This window comes from Martes martes, assembly GCF_963455335.1.
Source record: "Martes martes genome assembly, chromosome: 11".
NCBI classification, from domain to species: Eukaryota; Metazoa; Chordata; class Mammalia; order Carnivora; family Mustelidae; genus Martes; species Martes martes.
Genome location: NC_137899.1, coordinates 4,372,087 through 4,394,181, shown reverse-complemented (window position 1 = coordinate 4,394,181; position 22,095 = coordinate 4,372,087). Strand labels below are relative to the sequence as shown.

Sequence of the window (22,095 nt, the reverse complement as noted above, 5' to 3'; positions counted from 1 at the left end):
TTAAATTGTTTATTGATTGCATGTGATATTATATGATACACAGGCTTTATTCCCATTTATAATTTTATCTGATACCGTAATTCAATTTAGATATGTTACATAGGATATGCCAACAATCATATTTAATAACCAGATAAACTCTTTGACTTTGCTTGGGTAAATGGTGAACTCCAAGTCACAACTAATTTAGTATGTCATTTGAACTATATCAAAGGTTCTGGAGACAATGGCTTCTGTGCCCGGGCAGGTTGTACATCAATTTTTTTTTAATTTTTTTTAATTTTCAGTATTAACAGTATTCATTGTTTTTGCACCACACCCAGTGCTCCATGCAATATGTGCCCTCCCTAATACCCACCACCTGGTTCCCCCAACCTCCCACCCCCCCCCCTTCAAAACCCTCAGGTTGTTTTTCAGACTATGAATTCTGTATATCAATTTTTAATGGAACCTGGAATCATCTTGAAGAAATTCTAACTTCACATTGTTGGGGTAGTTTACCAGAATGGCTTCAGAGTAGCCTGAGTTTATGCTACATTTTTCAAAAGATATATTCATTCAGCATCATGATCAGACTCTTAAATTTAGCAATCAGTAGCATGGGTGCAAAAAAAAAGTCTACATTAAAACCCTTTGTTGTAATGCTTTACACTCTCCATGGAACAGTAACTTAAACAATCTGTTACACTATTCATGACAAATACAGCCTTGAGTTTTTTTCCATGCATGTGAGTATTGTCTGAAATATGTCTTCTTTGTGGCAGCTAAGACCTGCCACCACTGTGTTTGGCTGAGTTCATAAATCTCGTATACCTGTCATTCTCTGGTTCTCCTCCCCTGCTCAGCTTTTTTTATTGACATTAATTAAAATGTTCCACCACTTTCCTAGCTCCTCTTTCTACTCTAATCACCACAGCCACCTTCATTGTATGGTTTGGCAGAACATTGACCTCTACCATGTTAGGGGTTAGGGCTTCTGCCTCCAAAATTTCCCTTGTTCCTTGGGTTCAAAATGAGAAGATTGATTGTTGTAGTTGACAGAATCATTGCATTCTCCCTCACTTCTGAATAGCTTCCATCATTACCATGTCGACGATAACCATCCCCAGTGCTTCCGTATTCACCACCACCTTGACTGCCACTGAAGCCACCTCGTTTCCTGAAGTTCCTCCATGAATACCACCAAAGTTTCCAGAACCACATCGACCTCTTTGGCTGGATGCAGCACTAGCCATATTTCACTTACCTAGGCTTTTCTTACTTCGCAGTTGTGGCCATTCACAATAATGTGTTTCTGAATGATAATCTTGTCTGCAGAGTCATGGTCATCAAATATTACAAAAGCAAAGCCTCTCTTCTGGCCATTATTTTAGTCATGATTTCATTCACTTAGTTTTCCCATACTTTTCAAAATCTCTTAGGTGATGTTCTTCAGTGTCTTCTTTAATGCCACCAACAAAAATCTTCACAGTTAAGTAGTCACCAGATCTTTGCAGATGTTCTCTTGAGACAGCCCACTTTGGTTCGACAACTCTTTCATCCACCTTGTATGGCGTTGTGTTCGTGGCTGCATCCACCTCTTCTGCAGTGGCATACGTGACAAACAAAACCTCCCAAGTGCTTGGTGTTTGGATCTCTCCTTACTACACAGTCCATGAACATTCCCCATTGCTCACAGTGGCTCCTCAGACTCTTACTGGCTGTTCCAAAGACCAAACCACTGATGAAGAGCTTCCACAGTTATCTGGGCTCCTCGGGAGACTCTGATTTAGACATGACAGCAATGGAAGGGGAGATTTTAATGATGCTTATTCAGTGACATCCACAGGAAGAAAGAAAGTACAGTTGATTCATAAATACTGACCTGGACCACGTGACTCTGTTAAATTCACTGATTAGATATCAAAATTATTTTGTGTACTCTGTATTTTTCTTAAATGAATAAATATACCATGTGCAAGTAAAAGCAGTTTTATTTCTTTGTCTTATAATTATGCCTTTTATTTTTTTACTTGTTTTATTGCACTGGCTAGCTCCTCCAATACAGTGTTGATTAGAAATAAAAAGAGATATTCTTGCCCTGTTCCCAATATTAGAGATAAATAACTTTTTATTTTCAGTAAAAATAGTAGGATTTTCTTTGATGTTTGTTGTTAGTTTGAAGCAGTTCCCCCACCATTCTTGGTTTGCTGTAATCATGAAAAGTTAGTGAATTTTCTCCCACACTTTATCTGCAACTTTTAAAATAATCATATGGTTCTTATCCTTAATTGTTAGGATAGAAATTTGCATTGATTGATTTTCTAATGTTGAAACAACTTTGCATTTCCAGTTTCTCTTTTGATATCTTCTTTATCCTGTTGGTCTTTCAAGAGAAAATAAATTTCCACGTATTTGTGAGCTTTACACTTTTTCTTATGTTATGGATTTCCAGCCTCATTCTGTTGTGATTATAAAATGATTTGTATGCCAGTCTTTTCGGGTCTGCATTGTGGCCCCAAATATTCTTTATCCTAGGAAATATTCCATGTACATTTGAGAAAAATGGGTATTCTGTCACTGTGGGTGGAGTGTTTTATGTATGTTTGTTAGGGTTAATTGGCTTAATTGTATTGTCGGTCCTCTGCTGATCTTCTGTCTAAAAACTTTATCCACAGGCTCCTGGGTAGCTCAGTTGGTTAAGCATCTGCCTTTGGCTCAGGTTATGATCCCAAAGTCTTGGGAGTAGGGAGCCTGCTTCTGCCTCTCCCTCTGCCTGCCTCTCTGCCTACTTGTGTGCACACTTTCTCTCTCTCTCTCTCTGTCAAATAAATAAATCTTTAAAAAAATAAAACTCCATGATTTGAAGTGAGGTAACGAAATCTCTAATTATTACCATAAGGCTTTGTCAATTTCTCCCTTAATTCTGTCAGTTTGCTTTATACATTTTGTGTTCCTAGTGTTTGTTGTATATATTTTTATAATTGTTATATCTTGGTGAATTGACCCTTTTATAAGTGTGTAGTTTGCTTCTTTTCCTCTTAGAACAGTTTTTGACTATCTGTTTATATATTAGTACAGCCACCTAGCTTTTTTTTCGTTACTATTTTCATGGAGTATCTTTTTTTATTCTGTCATTCTCAACCTCTTTCTTTTTTTCTTTTTAAGATTTTATTTATTTATTTGACAGAGGGAGAGAGATCACAAGTAGACAGAGAGGCAGGAAGAGGTGGGGGGGGGCAGGCTCCCTGCTGAGCAGAGAGCCCAATGTGGGCCTTGATCCCAGGACCCTGAGATCATGACCCCAGCTGAAGGCAGAGACTTAAGCCACTGAGCCACCTAGGCGCCCCATCAACCTGTTTCTTTTAATCTGAAGTGAGTCTTCTCCGGGTTGCATATAGTGTTGTGTTTTATGTATTCATTCTGTCAGTCTCCTACCTCTGACCGTGGACTTTAATCCATTTATGTTAAAAGTAATTACAGATAAGAAAAAACATTTCTGCCATATTACTATTTCCAGTATGTTGATTGTTTTTCTAGTTAACTCTGAGAGTTTTTGCTTGATTTTTTTTTCATGTTTTTTTTTGTTGGGACAGCCTTTTGGAGTTACCAGTACTTTTGCTGGTATCGCTGTCTATTGATGTTTTGAAACTTTTGTTTCTCTTTATTCTACAGAATGGGCAATTCCTGTTGGTATATCTTCATATTTACTGACGTATTCTACTTTTGTCATAATTTTGCTACTAAATACTTCTAGGTTTTTTTTTAATATTTTAGTTTTGGGGTCTAGAATTTTATGTGCTTTAGAACTTCATTTCTTTGAAGTAGTTTTCCAATCTGCTTAGTTATTATGATAATGTATGTCCTTGAATACATTTGTGCTAGCTGCTTTAAAGTCTTTATGGCTAATTACCATATCTGTTTTATTTTGGATCTGTTTCTATTGATCTTTTTCCTCTTGACTATGAGTCACAGTTTTCTGTGTCTTTGAAAATCTAGTAATGTTTATGATATATACTAAACTTTATGGATAGTACTATGTAGCATCTTCTGGTTTATTTTTCTTCTGAAGATTGTTGATTTCTGTTTTAATAATATGCCAGATTCACAATCTAAACTCTGTCCCCCCAGCATAGTTATCATCATCTTGGTTTATTCAGCCTTCCAACTCTTGCTTTTTGCTGAGCTTCTTAAAATATCATTGACACATGTGAAGGTTATATTTATGCAAATTTTAAAGCTCTTGATTCTGTTTCACTGAATTTTTCCCATTACTTCTGGTGGCCTAAAATCTGTCCTTTTTTTTTTCGTACCCAGTGAGACTGAATTTCTGATTAATTTGTTATAAGTTAGAATTGGAGTTTTCTTACCACTTGTTTTTGAACATTGTGGACTTTGTTTTTGGTACATATCTTTTGTTGTTATCATGTATGTCTTATTACCCCTTTTCTTTATTCCTTTCTAGAAAATATTTACCTGCCTCACAATCACTAAAATTTTTTTTTAGTAATTAATTTGATTAATGTCAAAATTTTCTTAACCCTCAGATCTAAAATAAGGGTACATGCCATATATATGTCTTTTAAGGGGTCCTTCTTTTGTTTTACTGATCTGTGGTAATTACTAAATTTATTAAATGTCTTGATGTCTAGAGAGGATAAGCCACCATCTTTATTTTTTTAAAATTCTGCCAGTTTTAAATTGTTCATCAAGTTAATATAAAGGCAAATTGCAGTTCATGTTTTATTTGAGTGTATTGCTGGTAAAAATTAACTTCGTTACTATTTACACTTTTCCTTTAACAGCGTAAAGTTGGATTTTTAAAAATCTAGCCTGAGAATCTAATAGTAGGCCATTTTAATTGATGCACATTATTGTGGACTGTATTTGTGAAATTCATTCATATTTTTATGGTTATACTATCTTTAAAAGTTTCTTTTTCTGAGGGCGCCTGTGTGGCTTGGTGGGTTAAAGCCTCTGCCTTCAGCTCAGGTTATGATCTCAGGGTCCTGGGATTGAGCACCACATTGGGCTCTCTGCTCAGTGGGGAGCCTGCTTCCTTCTCTCTCTCTGCCTGCCTCTCTGCCTACTTGTGATCTCTGTCAAATAAATAAATAAAATTTTTTTTGAAAAAGTTTCTTTTTCTACGTAATATTCTGTTGTATGAGTATATTAAGGTGTATATATCTGTTTCATTGTCTGAATTTGCTTCGTACTTCTGTTTTTTTTTTGCCATGATGAACAATGCTGTTATGAATATCTTTGGTTATACATCTTAGTATCTAAGATTCTTCAAAGTCTTTACTTAATACTGGGTCAGAAGATATGAAATTCACTAAAATATATCAGTCTGTTTTCCAAATTTGGTGTATGACACAATAGCAATGTAGGAGAAATCTTGTATGCAGTTCTTGGCATAATCACACTTTACATATTTTCGATCTGATGACCCTATGTAATGTATCACATTAATACATAAGATAATGTTTTAAGCATATTTAAATGTACAATTTCATAGCATTAAGTACACTTACATTGTTGTATTAAGCATCAGCACCATCCATCTCTAGAACTTTTTTCATTTTCCTCATATGAAATTTTGTACTATTAAACATTAAGTTCCCAGTCCTCTCTTCCTTTACGCCCTGACAATCACCATTCTTCTTTCTGTCTATAAATTTGACTACTACAGGTACCTTTATACAGTATTTGTCCTTTTGTGCTTGGCTTATTTCACTTAGCGTCTGTGTTGTATCATATGCAGAATTCTTTTCTTTTTAAGACTGAATAATATCCCATTGTATGGATGGACCACATTCCCATTCTTGAAAATGTGTGGTAGGTTACCGTCACACAGTTTCAACACATTCTACATTACTTTTCATAGTTTCACATTCTCACATTTGTTTCACATTAGTTCACCTAACTTTTATGTACCACATCTTTTTTTATTTTATAATTTTTTATTTGAGTATAGTTGACACACAATGTTATATTAAGTTCAGGTGTACTACACGGTGATCTGACAATTTTATGCGTTATGCTGTGTTTACCACAAGTGTAACTACCATCTATCCCCATACAATGCTATTAGAATGTCATTGATTATATTCCTTATGCCGTGTCTTTTATTCCTGTGACTTATACTACACCTTCTCTATCCATATGTATGTACCACATTTATTTTTTATCCATTCAACTGTCAATGGAAATTGGGGTTGTTTCTACCTCGAGGCTATTGTGAATAATGCTGCAGCGAACATGGTGTGCAGATATCTCTTTGAGATCCTGCTTTGAGATCTCGTGGATAAATATTATATCAGTGCTTTTGGGCTTCCATAACAAAATCCCAGCCTGGATGGCTTAAAGAGTACAATTTTTTCCCCCCACAATTCTGGAGCCTAGAAGTTCAGGTTCAAGGTTTTGGTTTCCCATGAGTGCTTTCTTCTTGGCTTGCAGGTGGTATGGCATGCCACCTTCTCGTTAGATCCTCAGGTGGTCTTGGTTAATGTATGCTGAAGGAGAAAGAAAGTGGGCACTCCACTGTCGCTTCTTATAAGGACACTAATACTATCAGATCAGAGTCCCACTCTTATTATGACCTCATTGAACCTTTATTACTTCCTAAGAGGCCCCATCTCTAGAGAGAGCTACACTGGGAGTTAGATTTTCACATATACATTTTAGAGAGGCACACAACTTCAGTCCATATGCTGATACCCAGAAGTAGAATCACTGGATCCTATAGTAATTCAGTTTTTAATTTTTTGGAGGAACCACCGTACACAGAGGCTCCACCACTTTGTATCCCCACCAACAAAGCATAATTCAGTTTTGCAGTTTCTCTGCATCTTGACCAATACTCGTTATTTTACCTTTTTTTATTTTTTTAAGTAACTTGCCACCCTAATGTGTGTGAAGTGTCTCATTGTGGTGTTGATTTGCATTTCCTTTATGGTTAGTGATGTTATTATCTTTTTATGTATTTATTGGTTATTTATATGTCTTGTTTGGAGAAATGGCTACTTTTGAGCTTTTGCCCACTATTTAATTGGGTTGTTTAACTTTGTTGTTGAATTAGAGTTCTTTATTACTATTATTATTTTGGATATTAATCTCTTTTGCGTATAATTATGTTTTTCTTTTGTCCAAATGCTTTTGGTGTTACATAAACAAATCACTGAAAAATGTAATGTCATGCATCTTTTATTCTACATTTTATTCCAGGAGTTTTACAATTTTAGCTCTTCTGTTTGGACCTTTGATCTTTTTGAGCTAACTTTTTATATATAGCTTAAGGTAAGAGTCCGGCCTCGTACATTTCAGTGTGGACATGTCCCTTACCTACTACCATTTGTTGGCAAGACTGTCCTTGCCTCATTTGATGATCTTGGTACTCCTGTTCCAAATCATTTGAGAGTTTTCTTTCTTTTTTTTTAAGATTTTATTTATTTATTTGACAGAGAGAGAGATCATAAGTAGTCAGAGAGGCAGGCAGAGAGAGAAGGGGAAGCAGGCTCCCTGCTGAGCAGAGAGCCCGATGCGGGGCTCAATCCCAGGACCCTGGGATCATGACCTGAGCTGAAGGCAGAGGCTTAACCCACTGAGCCACCCAGGCGCCCTGAGAGAGTTTATTTCTTTACTAGTTTATTCTGTTTGTGTCTCTTTCTCTGTGTCAGAACCAGACATGTTTGTTGTAGCTTTGTAGTGTTAAAATCAGCAAGTATGAGATTTACAGCTTTGTTTTTCAAAATTGTTTGGCTTTTCTTCGTCCCTTGAGGTGTCAGTGAATTTTAGGATGGACTTTTTTCTTTTTCTGAAAAAATTGTCATTGGGATTTTGATAAAATTTGTATAGAATCTATGAATGGTTTGCAGTAGCATTGACGTCTTAACAATATTAAATATTCCAACCCATGAACATGAGATGTCTTTCCATTTATTTGTGTCTTCTTTGATTTCTTTCAGTAATTTTTAGTAGTTTTTGGTATACAAGTATTATGCCTTGTTGGTTATTTACTCCTAAATATTATATTTTTGATTGTATTATAAATAGAACTGTTTTCTTTTTTTTTTTTTAAGATTTTATTTATTTGACAGTGAGAGAGAGAGTCAGTGAGAGAGGGAACACAAGCAGGGAGAGGTGGAGAGGGAGAAGCAGACTTCCCACTGAGCAAGGAGCCAATATGGGACTCGATCCCAGGACCTGGGCTGAAGGCAGATGCTTAATGACTGAGCCAACCAGGTGCCCTAGAACTGTTTCCTTAATTTTATTTTTGGATTGTTCATTGTTAGTGTATAGAAACACAACTGATTTTGCATGTCAATTTTATATCTTGTAACTTGGCTAAATTTGTTTATTAGGTCAATTAGTGGTTTTTGGTGGATTCTTTAGGGTTTTTTGCATAGAAGATCATACTGTCTGTGGACAGGCTAATGTTACTTCTTTTTAATTTGAATTCTTTTTTTTTTTTTTTCCCCATGCTCTGGCTAAGACTTCCAGTGTTGTATTAAAAGAAGCAGAGATAATAGTCATCCTTATCTTTTTCCTGATCTTAGAGGAAAAGCTCAGTCTCTTACAGTTATGATACTGACTGTGGGTTTTCATGAAGGCCCTTTATCAGGTTGAGGAAAATCCATTTTACTCCTCTCATTTAAGTGGTTTTTTTTAATTAAATAAGTATCTATTATATTATCCATTACCAAACATGGTTTTAAAAGATACGAGAGGAAATTCCTGAAAACACACAGAATTTTAGCTTGTGGGAATTTTAGGGAGTGTGTAATCTAATGGGGTAAAAATCTGAATGTGTGAAAATTTAAGTAGCAGTTAATGACCAAATGTGATAAGGGCCACATGGGCAATACAGTTTTGCTATAGGAGCTCCAGAATGAATAGAACACAAGATTGAGTTCTGTCATAGTATCCTGAGTGCTGACTGTGTTTCGGTCAGTGCATTAATCTCTGCTTGCCCCATAGAAATATATGTTTCACTGATTTCTTTATCATAATAACTGAAGCTTTGCTAAAAGTCTGTCCAATGTTTTTGTAAATAACAAATAGCCTTTTGATGTAGGAAGTATCCCAATTTTGTAATCAAGGAACTTGAATCTCAGCAGTCTTAGGGTACTTGCATGTGTTTATAAAGATAGTAAATGAAAAACTAGAATTTGAAACCAAATTTGACTCACTACAACACTCCTTTTTTTAAAAAAGATTTTATTGATTCATTTAGTCAGAGAGAGAGAGGAAGCGCAAGCAGGCAAGGTGTCAGGCAGAGGCAGAGAGAGAAGCGGGGTCCCCGCCAAGCAAGGAGTCTGATGCGGGACTCTATCCCAGGACCCTGGGACCATGACCCGAGCCAAATGCAGTGACTTAACTGACTGAGCCACCCAGGCATCCCTGCAAAACTCCTTTTTGTTTGGTTACTTTGCCTTGTGCTCCTTTACTTATGTTCCTGTAGTATGTTTCATACCTATTGAGATATAATGGACAAAATTGTAAGATACTCAAAGTGTACATTGTGATGACCTGATATATATATATGCATGGTGGGAGGATTTCTCCCATCTACTTCATTAACACCCCGATCATCTCACATACTTACCTTCTATTTAACTTCGATGAGAACATTTAAGTTCTACTTTCAGCTATAAGATGGATAAAGTCTCAGGATCTAACATAGTAACTATGGTTGATAATGCCCCATTATAAAATTGAAATTTGCTTGGAGTTTTTACCATAACATGATGTTGAATTTTGTCAAATGCTTCTGTGCATCAGTGGAGATGATTGTATGTTATTTTCCCCCTATCATTCAGTTCATATGATACAAGGAGCTCTTCTTAGGTTTTGTATATTAAACTGTCCTTGTGTTTTAGAAATAAATCCAAAGTGACCATGGTATATAATCCTTTTAATATGCTGCTGAGTTGGTTTAGTATTTTGTTGAAGATTTTTCCATCAATATTCAGAAGAGTTATTAGTCCATAGTTTGTTTTTCATGTACAGTCTTTGGCTTCAGTAATAGGGCAATTCTGCCCTTATAGAATGAGTCTGGAGGTTTTCTTCCTCTTCATTTATTGGAAGAATTCAAGAAGGATTGGGGTTAATGTCTGTCTGTCTGTATTTATTTATTTATTTCTAATGTATGGTAGAATTCGTCTGTGAAGACATGTGGACTTGGCCTCTTATTTGTTGGAAGGTTTTCATTCTCTTCTGATATGTTGTATTTTTAAAAAACTTTTAATAGTGGTTAAAAGACATGTAACAAAACCAACTGCCTTGACCATTTTTAAGTATACAGTTGAGTAGCCCTAACTTTACGTTGTTGTGCAGCAGATATCTAAAACTTTTCATAAGCCCAAACTGCACACCTCTTGAACAGCAACTTCCATTTCTTCCTCCTTCAGCTACTAGAAACCACAGCTCTTTCTATTTCTCTGAGTTTGATTTGTTTGGATAGTTCTTGTAAGCAGAATCATTTGTCTTTTTTACTATTTTTTATTTTTTTACTATTTGTCTTTTTGTAACTGGCCTCAGTTCACTTTGCATAATATTCTCAAGTTTTGTCATATTGCAGCATGTTGCAGGATTTATTGTTTTAAGGCTGAAGGATATTCTGTTGTGTATATATACCACATTTTCTTTGTCCATTTGCCCACTGAGGGACCCTTGGGCTCTTTTCACCTCTTGGCTATGGTAAGCAATGCTGCAGTGAACAAAGGTCTAGAGAAGTTCCTTTAGGATCCCACTTTCAGTTCTCTTGGCTCTGTATCCAGAAGTGGGACTGCTGGATCATCTGGTACATGCATTTTTAATGTTTTGAGAAACCTCCATATTTTTCCTATAGCAGTTAAACTATTGTGCATTCCCACCAACTGTGCGCAAGGGCTCCAGTTTCTGCACATCGTCGCCAACACTTGTTCTGTTCTGTTTTTTTTTTTTTTTTTTTTTTTTTTGGTGGTTTCCATTCTAATGGATGTGAAGTGATATCATACTCCAGTTTTGATTGGTACTTCCCTAATAATTAATGACGTTGAGCACCTTCTCAAATGTTTGGTCCTATGTGCTCTCTTCTGATTCCTCTGTATACTTGGCTGCTTTTTTGGGGGGTGGGGTCTGTTTTTTAATATCTTCATTTCCCTGAGAGTCCACACACTGCTTCTCCTGTGATCCTTAGGTGTTCTATCCTATTCCTTAAGCACCAGTCTCTACCCCAGGTATCTGGGGGCTGTCATTGCCTTGTGGTTCTCAAGAATGTGCCCAGGGCTTCCCACAGTCTGAGATTTGAACGAGCTCTGAAATAAGCAGCATGGCAACTGAACCCCTCAGGTGGCCGTTGGACAGGTGGCCAATCCCATCTGTTTTGCTCTCTGGTCTGTGGGACGGAACCCAGCACTGGGCTGCCACTCCTGTGGGTCTGCCTGGAAAGGAACTGGGACAAGGGTGAGCAAAAAAAATGCCACAAATTTTGGACCAATTGGAACATGACTTCTCGATTGCATGTTCATTTGGTTGCTGTTGATCTTTGACCAATTTCCAGACCTAGAAGGTTATTTTAGCCAGTCTCTAGTTGTTTATTTAATATTTCTGTGGGAGCCTGCGGGACCTGGAGCTGTCCTCTTGCTGAAGTCACCGTCAGTATATTACAGTTTGCTGTTGATTTGCATTCCCAAATTCTTAATTTCTTTGGATGGTTTTGGGTTTTTTTGTGGCTCAGTAAAAATGACATTAGTCGGATATCTATTTTTTCTCTTTTATTCCTATTTTTAATTGGTTTTCTGTCCTTTTCTCATGACTAATATGAATTATTAGTATATTCTCTATGGTATTCCATTGATTATTTAGTTGCAACTGTGTCCCAGTTTTGTTGCTTGACTATTGTTAATTTTATCATTTTTTAATTAAGTTCTTAATTATAATACCACATGTACCCCATGTTTTATATTGTGCTTGGTTTTTTCCCTTTTTAAGGAAGTATTCCCTATCCAAAATTCATGAAGATTTTTTCCTCTGCCTTCTCATTTCTTTGTATGTCAGTACTGATCAGTCATCAATGCTTCCCTCTCTTATCAAGATTTAATCAAGTTGTTCTCAAAACTACAGCTGGGAAATATTCTGCTCAGTGAGACTAAAACCTAGAAGATAATTTTGCTAATCTTCTGCTTTATTTTTTTTAAAGATTTTATTTATTTATTTGACAGACAGAGATCACAAGTAGGCAGAGTCAGGCACAGAGAGGGGTTGGGGGAGCAGGCTCCCTGCCGAGCAGAGAGCCAGATGTGGGACTCCATCCCAGGACCTTGAGATCATGACCTGAACTGAAGGCAGAGGCTCAACCCACTGAGCCACCCAGGTGCCCCAGCTAATCTTCTACTTTAAAGTTAAATAACTTTTGAGAATTTTTCCTCAATTCCACATAAAGGAGAACATATTTTAGAATATGTCTTAGGAGAGAGTGCTGTGGATAAGAACTCTGAAGTATTGCACATACTGTGTTAGAGAGATTTATTAATTCTGAGAACATTTATTAGATCGTACTTATTTAAAGTTGGGTTTAGATGATTTCTTGCCAGTGTCAGCTCCACTGGTTATACTCCGTATAAAGTATGTGTGTAAAGACTGCCTGCACATTTACGTTTCTCTTCTCCCTGTGTATTGACTTAACACATACCTTTTCTCAGCATCCGTATTTGTACTTTAAGAAATACTAATATGTGTTTTGAAAGAAAGAGTACCATGATCACACACCTTTGAAAAATGTCACATCATGACACTCTTACCCTGTACATTGCCACTTTAAATACTGTTATTACTGCAGCAAAAAATTGACTTAACTTTGTTTAACCACTATTTTTTCCTGAAACATGATTCCCCAAACAAAATATCTATTAAAACCAGAATGAAAAATACTTTCTCTGAGTAATCGTTCAAATATTTCCCAATTTGAAAGATTATTTTTTGAACGAGTGATATGAAATGAAATAATGTACCATGACCGAGATCCAGACAATGGCACGTGTCATTGATCATGGTGCCAGAAAAAGAATCTTCTCTGATGGCCCATAATAGCCATGCCTTAGATGTGCAACTGACATCCCTGTGAATCCTTGGCTGACTACATTTACAATAGGAAAAGGAGGAACAGGGTAATCAGAGACCCCAGCCCAGTTAGATAGGTGGGCATCACGTGGCCTCCAGCATGGGGAGAAGCGGTCCCACAGACGGCAGAGCATTTATTGAGGCGTGGTGGTGTCCTGGTTGCGTTTTCATATAAGTCATCTGATTTCAGTCCTCTCATAATAGCGTAGTCTTCATTGTTACTGTACCTGGTTTACAAATGAGGAAGCTAGAACTAAGAATTGACCACTTACCCAGAATCCAGAGTCAGTCAATGAGAATGTATTTGCCATTAGATTCTTTTCTGCCCTTCTTTACTTTCTGACAGGCAGAGATCACTGTGGTAACGTATTCCTTATATACAGTTTTCCAACTGTTAAGGATGATCAGACTGAGTTAAGTTAGTAATTTTTCCAAAGTTAATCTTTCAGCAAGTGACAGAAATAAGACATGAAGTCAGGAGATTATTAGAAATAAGCTGGGGGGCGCCTGGGTGGCTTAGTGGGTTAAAGTGTCTGCCTTCGGCTCGGGTCATGATCCCAGAGTGCTGGGATCAAGCCCCGCATCGGGCTCTCTGCTCCGCAGGGAGCCTGCTTCCTCCTCTCTCTGCCTGCCTCTCTGCCTACTTGTGATCTCTGTCTGTCAAATAAATAAATAAAAATCTTAAAAAAAAAAAAAGAAAGAAGCTGGACGTTCTTCCCATATCTAGGGGCATCTGTGCCTTGAAGGTGTGGTCGTTAGTGTGGGCCCTCTTCTGCTCTGTGGCTTCTGATGCAGCCTACCAGGTGACCTAGCTAGCTTTCTCAGCTCGACATTGTGTGATCAGTAAAACCGTGTGGGGTCGCAGTCTTGGTCTAAGCCAGGGTCACAGTGAAAAGTTACAACTTGTCACTTACATGAGGTATTTAGAAATAGACACTAGAAGGATTGCTGCTAGGCATTAGGGGAGGGGGAAATGGAGAGGTGTTTAATGAATATACACTTGCAGTTTTTCCCAGATGAGAAAGTTCTGGAAGTTAGTTGTACAACAACATGAATATACTTCACACTGTTGAACTGCACACTTAAAAATGGTTAAGATGGTAAATTTTATGTGTATTTTACCATGATTAAAAACAAAAATTATAAAAAGAAAAAAGTCTTTTTTGAAAATAGATTCTCCATGTAAAATTAATTGATCTGACATTTCAAGAAACTGGTGCCTATTAACTATTCTTTTTTCACAGTGATCTGCAGTCCTGGGTCTTATAACCCCCGTGATGGAACCCACTGCCTTCAGTGCAACAGCAGCCTGGCGTTTGGAGCAAAAGCATGCTTATAGGTCATGAGTTTGAGATCTCTAGTAGTTTGTTAAACACAAAAGTATATTTTTGAAATATTAATACATAATAAATCACTATTATGCCAAAATTAAATATATTAGATTTTACAAAATATGGTGTCATCATTTTAATTGAAACATTGTACATTGTATGTCCAAATGCTTCACGAATGGAGCATCCACTAATCTTTATCCATTAATGCCAGAACTACATATGATTTCAGAATATTTCTTGAATCACTGATTTTTAAGAAGGGTTTCAAATATACTCTATTGGTGTTAGCCTAAAAGAATTTTCAGGATTATTTTAAAACAGCCCATTCTCTTTACAGTATGTTAACAAATCTCAGGTCAGCATGTTCTTCTATAATCATTTTAATTTCAGCTTGCTTCCTACCTTTGATTAAATTTTTTGAGATTTTATTTCTAATAGTTTGACCTTTCGTAGTTCAAGGTCATGTCTTAAAAAGCCGGTGCATCTTATTGCAGACTTTTAGCCACTACAGTGTAAGGCCAGGTCCCAAAAACTCAGTGGGTTTTTAATGTAGTTCAATATGACCTTCACCTTTTTGGTTTAGAGACCTTTAAATTACCTTTCTGACATTTTAGAATGGAATAACCACTGTATGTGCCTAAATTAACCTTTGAACTTTCACATTGTGGAGAGAGAGAAATTAGGCAATCTCTTGCCCTGACGACACCTCTGGGGAAAAGTATCAAACAGTCATCACATCTTTTATTGCATTTCCTTTATCATTAAAGTGTTACGTCACAGATGCTTCTGCTGCCACCAGCGTACCCCTCTCTCACACTGGGGTGCTGTATTTGAATATGAAAAATTACCCAAAATGTAAGGGTTTAAGTATCAGAAAAATACCTGAGCTACTTAGAATATTAGTAGTTTCTCAATTTTTTGTTTCACTTGTAACACTTTCTAGTCTCTTGGACATTCCCTGTTTTTTCCCTTCAGATTTCCTTTCTTAAGACGTAAGCATTTGTAAATGGCAAATATACACAGGTGGGGTCTAGGCACGATTTTGCATTGACAGGAAGAAAGTTTACTTATATCTAGGGTCTATTTGACTTTTTAAAATTGACCAGTAAATAAGTTAGTCTCTCATTTGGTCATGCTGTGGACAAATATTACTCTGGAATTCTCACAAGTACAAAGGGAAGTGAAATGACATTTCTTTGTTAGCCTTGGTGATCTTCTTTAAAAAATTCCTTGTAACTTTCATAATCATGACGTAATTGTTTTCATATGATTTTTAGAGGTCTTTTCTTTAAAAAGCCTTCTTTGCTCTATTAAGTCACGTATTTGCCATTATACTGTTTGGGGGCTATGGTTCTTCAGTACGTGTCTTTTGTAACTAGTAAAAGGCCTCCTAACTCCTCCTCTGTAGAAGCAGTGTAGCTGCTAGAGCGCTTCAGATTTCAGACTGTGTAATAAGATGAACTGAAATGTATGTTCTTTAGTATTGCCTGAGTTTGGATTAACTCTTTTCCTGGTATTTAAAACTGCTGAGGAATTTGATTTAGAAAACATTTTCCTGGGCATGAACAGTATCAGCTCAACAGCTAGTCAGCCTGGAGAAGCAAAGCAGAGTTAAAATGGTGGTGCAGGTTACTGAGATCAGAATCCAGTCGAGAAGAGAGAGTGATCTGGGATAGGAGAAAACCAACCATAGGGGAGTCGTGGGAGTGAGGCATGGAAGGGTCCTGTGAGTATAAATATATACTTCAGTAATGAAGGTAACCACTGCGTCTGCTAACATATAATGTAGACTGTTGGAAATTGTTTTAAGTGATGACAGTGTGTTGGGTAAAAATTAGATTAATCCCTGAGAGACATTATTGTCATAAGGCAGTTTTAAGTGTGTGTTGTTTTTGTTTGCATCAGAATAATATCTTAACATTTGTATAATGCCTTCATTTTAACAAACCAATTTTTAACATTAAAACAATGTGATGTTTACATGAACCTGCGATGCTAAGGCAAATATGATTCCCATATTATATTTAATTAATCAGATTTTTTTCTTATTATAAATGTGTAAATGTGTATTCATTTGGTAATATGTAAAAAGAGCCCTAACAAGGACAATCCAGGCATGTCACAGAGAAACTATCATAAGAAAGTAAATCAGAAATCAGGTGTAATATTATGCCTGATGGTATTAACATCCACATTCTATATAATAATGCAAATGGAATTAACATTAATGACCTACAGGAGTGAAGTGATTGAATAAATTGTGCTATTTCCATAGGATAGAATGTTCTGTACTATTCTTTAGAGTTTTCAGTCAAATGAACCAAAATGTTAACAACAGTTGTTTTATGTAATAGGATCATGTAGGAGGTTTTTTTGGTATCCTCTGTTTCTCAAATTTCCTACAAAGAAACAAATCACTTTTCAAAAACTTGGAAGCGATAAACATACTTGGAAAAATTAAAATAGTCAAAATTGGCAGACGACGTTATTGCCCACCTCTCCGGCATGAATTTGCTCCTGCCCTTCTTCCCAGCAAAGCACCAAGTTTGTTCACTGCAGAGAGAGTCCTTTCTTAACTGTCAGTCCATGGCTTCTTTCTGGCAGTGTATGTTGAAACCATGGACCAACCTGAGGTCACAGAGTGGAGACATCCAAAGAACCAGGGCCTTGATGATGGCGTTGAACCGCTGCCCAGATTGTGTCTGAGACCCGGCCTGCTCTGGACCTGCCCAGTTGTGTGAGATGAGAACATGCCTTGTGCCAAAGCAAGCTAGATTTTTTGTTTAACTCGCAGGTACAAGGATCTTAACCAATAGAGTATTCACTACAGTAGCAGGGAATGTGGCTTGTTAATATCAGAACCCAGATAACAGCAATGCTAACATTTCCGGGTGGTGTGAGCGTTTTATTCATGCTACAGATACCAGTATTTTCCTTAATATTAGGTGTGTTTTCCATGCTATTTTATTCAATTCATTAACATTTTAATTACTATAATATTTGGTATGCTTTAGCAAAATTAATATGGCTAGGTATTTCTAATTTGTGGATGTTCGTACTGCTTTCCAAAGTTTCACTGTTACACATAGCATGACAGCTAACTTTTTCTTTCTTAATACTCTGGTATTTTGAAGTCTTCTCTATGCTAAGTAGCCAGAAGAATACCAGATTTGGCTACTTCTAATCATCTGGACCATTTGCCAATCTCCTTCCTAAAAAAAGGTACCAATTTGTACTCCTACCAGTAATATATCCGAGTGCACACTTCACTACACCCTCTCTGGCATCATTTTTTAAATTGTTACTTTAATATATGGAACAGTTTCCCATATTTTAATTATGTTGAGTATGGGTGAATGCTTTCCTCGTAGAATAGTGCTGCTGCTGTTGCTGATAATTGTCATTTACTGATTCCTTACTATGTGAAAGGTCTTGTTTGAAATCCTTCATGTGTATTTTCGTATTTAATGTTCTCAACTCTGTGACTTACCATTATTCTTCTCGTTTTATATATGAGAAAATGAGTCACAGTAATTCTGTAACTTTCCCAGGTTACATAGCTGGTAAGTGTGAAGATGTGTGCCAGTTTTGACTGGGTTCTGCTGCAAGTTACAGAGTCCCGATTTGGTGGTTTCTTTTCTCTCTCAAGTCCAGCAAGGTCAGCTTAGAGCTGGTGCAGTGGCAGCATGGTGCCATCATTCCCTCATGCCACTTGTCCTTTTTTTGGTCCCCCTCCTTATTGCAGCTTTTGTCCTCACGGTTGTTGGTGGTGGTTGTGCTTCTAGGCCTTGAGTTTACCTTCCATTCAGAAGATGAAAATGAAAACCCAGTACAAGACTTCTAAATTATACTGAACGGAATCATGTCACAAGGGTCCCAGTAGTACAAAGGAGTGGAAGGCTGATATATTCAGGTTTTGTTCTCATTAATAGAAGAAAGGAATAAAAGACATGGACTTGGGTCTTAGTGGGTCAAGCAGCAGGTGAAGTAATACAGTTTAATGAAGACTATGAAGTAAGGACTGGGTGAAAGAAAACAGTGAGTTGAAGGCTTTGGAGAACTGGAAATCTATGTGACTGTAATGAAAGTAGCTCTTTGCTCCTGTGACCACACAGATTTTTGATAAGTTCTAATCAGGTGGAGGGCTGGTTGACCAAGTGACTTGAATTCACAACCTGGCAATGTTTCTCATGCTAAAGATAAAACAGTGATTGGGAAAGAGAGTGTAGGACCCTCAAAATTGAGATGAGGGCCTAGGGAAGATCCCAGTGATGCCGGGCACATTAAACCCGACATTGGACTGGGCTGCTTTTGCCAGTGGAAGCCACCCTTCCACCCCTGAGGAGGTTGGTCTTCCCATTGTCTGAGGAACCTATTGTCTCTCCTAAAATGGTTGTCTCACCTCCTTCCCAAAGCCATCATCACTGTTTTTCATTGCTTCTCAACCTATACTTAAACTTGAAGTGCCCAGTTTATATCAGAAGATATCTGGGATATGCGTGCTGTCCCCGATGGGGACCCTGTCTCCAGTGAGTTGTATCATGTAGAATCCTGTCTGGAGTGTGGGAAGTACCTGTGTCTTGATTTGAGACGATAGAAGATGTCAAAAGTGGGATGGTCACTTGTATGATTACCTTACGTTATGTTAGACTTTGTATTAGCAGACTGGAGCAAGAGATTCATCATCTGGTCCTGGAAAAATGAGCTGCCAGGTTGTGACAGGACCCATAAGAAGACCAAGAGGCAAGTACCTGCAGGGAGCTCTGCACACTGAGAGCAGCCCCTCCTGTCAGATAATACCTATCAGGGCCTCAGTTCTACAAGTGCGGATAATTGAGATCTGCCAACAGCCACATGGGCTTAGAAGAGGTGTCCATACTCAGAACAGAACCCATACCAGCTAACACCTTGACAAAAGCAGTGTCCTGCACAGAGGACCCAGCTAAGCCACACTCAGACTCCTCACCTGCGGAACACCAAGAGAATAAATAGATGTTTCAGGTCACAGAATTTGTGGTAATTTGTTACACAGCAATAGAAAACTTAAAACTGATACATATGGGAGTAGATCCCAAGGATACCCAGAATGGAAGGAAAGTAATGTTGAATTGGACTGAATTTACTGAAATGGACAGACTTATCAGAGGTCTGGATTCAGTGTATTATCTTGAGTAGCTAAGAACAGCACTAAAAGAGTTTGCTCATCTGATTGACTTTGGAATCTGTGAATCAACTTGAATCCAGCAGTGGATTATGCTGAATGGAATTGATGAAGCTGGAATTACCTGGATGCTGAATAAGATATCTAAAGTCTGAGAAGATTGGAGTGCTGAAGTAGATTTTCTATGTGATAACTGCTTGCCCACTCCCCTATCTCCTGCCCCTGATATGTCTAGAGGACACTCCTTTCACTAGAGCTTGGAGGAGTTCTTGGCAAGTGGAGGACTGGCTTTCTCAAAATCTCAAAATAGAAGCTCTCTGTGGTCCCATAATGGTAGTTGGGATGCTGTCATTGAAATAGACTGCACCAATCTAATGGTGATGATGACATCTAGTAATTGTGCCAACAGGAGGTCAAGGACAGGTGGGCATCAGGGTTGAAGCAGTAATCAGAACGATTTTTGCATGGGCCTGTTGTTCATGATGTCCCTAGCACTGAGAGAGATGGATGGCAGTCCAGACCACCATTGTTTTAGAATCTAATTTTATATGTTAGAGCTCCAGGCCTGTTTCAAAGGATCCTGATTTAAGTCATGACAGTTGAGTCTTGACTTCTTAGCTAATTTTATGAGAATTGAATCACAGACCCACAGATGTTTATACCTTGAACAGTGTGGGACAGGGGCTGCTCATGGCCACTCTTGAGGAAGGATCCACTGCTCTGCCAAATATTTATGCTTGCAAGTCTTTCCAGCCCTCCCTAAGGAGACCCACAGCCATTGGGTAGGGGGACTGCATAAAAGATTATGAAACCTAGCAAATATTTTGGAGATTACTGGACTCCAGATCTTACCTGATGCTCCTCCTGGGAACCAAAATACCTCTATGCTTAGGGTAGAGACTGATAAAGGAATTTAGGGTCAGGCTCATCTCTATAAATTGGATGGACCTCCTGACCCACTGTGAGTCCCAGAAAGTATAGTTGGAATAGCAGCTGGACCTATTCCTCTTTTTGGTTCCATGAACTGTGCAGTTATGGTGACTATAATAAAAAAGGCTCAGTGAACTTCTCTAGAACTATCCTTACCTACCAAAACGATAAGCCAAAGCAATATTGTATTTCTGGAGAGCTTGCAGAGACTAATGTCATTTTCAAAGGCCAGAAGGAGGAAGGGATAGTGATTCCTACTGCATCACTGAAGATCCCATCTCTTTGGCCTATACAGAAGACAGATGTGGATCACAGAGAATGACCATCCAACTTGTTCAGGTGGGATTCCACTTAGAGCTCCTTTTACAGATATTGTTTATTGACTAGAATAAAATTAGTCCCCAAAGTATGGAATGCAGCTGCGGATCTGGTGAATAGCCCACCGGGAGCAGTTTGTCTGCTGCAGGGCTGTGTTGTACCCCTGCCTCGCTCATGAACTTGTCTGCTGGTAATTTCACAATTTTGTCCATTCTGTGGTGCACCACACTGATCTACTCGAGTTAAAGGCACCCTTATGAGTGTATCTGGTACATAGGAATTATCAAGGTCTTCACACAACTTTGTGAGACGTATGATGTCAGAAGGTTGGATATAAGCCCCCACAAAAATTCAGGAGCCTGCTGCCGTGGTAAAAATTCCAGGGGTCCTGTGATCCGGGGTATGTTGATATGATGATGGATGAATTTCTTTATTATCTGACTACCTCCACAAAGAAGTGCATTGCCAAAGAGGGGAGTTTTCTTGGGTTTAAAGTTAGCATTTATGTCAAGTGAGTGTTGTTTCTGCTCACTTAAAAAGTAACATGAGAACCCACCAGTACTGAATGAGGCTCAGAACAAGACCTGGCCCGGCAACCATTGTAGCCAGTGCACTAGCTGCTCCCCATGTGGGCAGTGTGACCTAGCCAGTCCAGGCACACTGGGAATGTCGCAGCAGATGGGGTAGTGTGTGCAATCTTGGGCAGGTTTCTAAAGGTGTGGTGAATCACAGTGTGAAACTTTGGATTGGGAGAGAAAACCATGCTGTCCTCTTCAGATAGCTGTTCTCCTTTTGAGACACGGCTTCTGGATTGGTTCTGTGTTCTAGAGTTGTTTGCCAAGCTGCTATGTGATCGGAGCTGCCAGCAAAATGCCCTGTTCATTTGTACTCCCAACACATGGGGCTGTGAAGCTGGGCATGCACAGGTGTAGAGGCAGTGGCTCAGACTCTCATGGTTCCAAGCCCTGCCTTCTCACTTCGCCCTGCACCCGTGACCTCATGTGGTATTCACCATCACAAATTGACTGAGGGAGAAGAGGTTTGATCCTAACCTATCATGCACCAAATTTTTGCAGCATCGCAAAGTGGACAGCTACAGTTACACTCACAGGGGTGATCCTGAAGGGGAGTAGTAAAGAATTTCCCTTCTCCACAGGTAGAACTTGGAGCAGTGTACCTGTTTTAACACTTTGTCAGGAATGGGAGATGACTAGAAGTATAGATCTGTGTAGATTTTTAAGCAACAGTAAGTCAACAGTTTAGCTCACT

At 38.2% G+C, this 22,095-nt stretch overlaps 1 protein-coding gene across 3 annotated transcripts in view; it reads left to right on the top strand.

Moving 5' to 3' along the window:
- Positions 1–14,454, top strand: part of ZPBP (zona pellucida binding protein) — a gene marked incomplete at its 3' end in the record, with an annotated part of 104,878 nt that extends 90,424 nt beyond the window's left edge. Inside the window, exon 8 of one of the 3 annotated variants that reach the window (XM_080818990.1) lies at positions 14,328–14,454. In XM_080818990.1, coding sequence (XP_080675116.1) covers positions 14,328–14,422 — 95 coding nt within the window. Of the gene's footprint in view, positions 1–1,421; positions 1,962–14,327 lie in introns of those variants that run through there. The other 2 variants (XM_080818992.1, XM_080818991.1) reach the window with 2 other exon arrangements.
- Between the last annotated feature and the right edge of the window lie 7,641 nt (positions 14,455–22,095).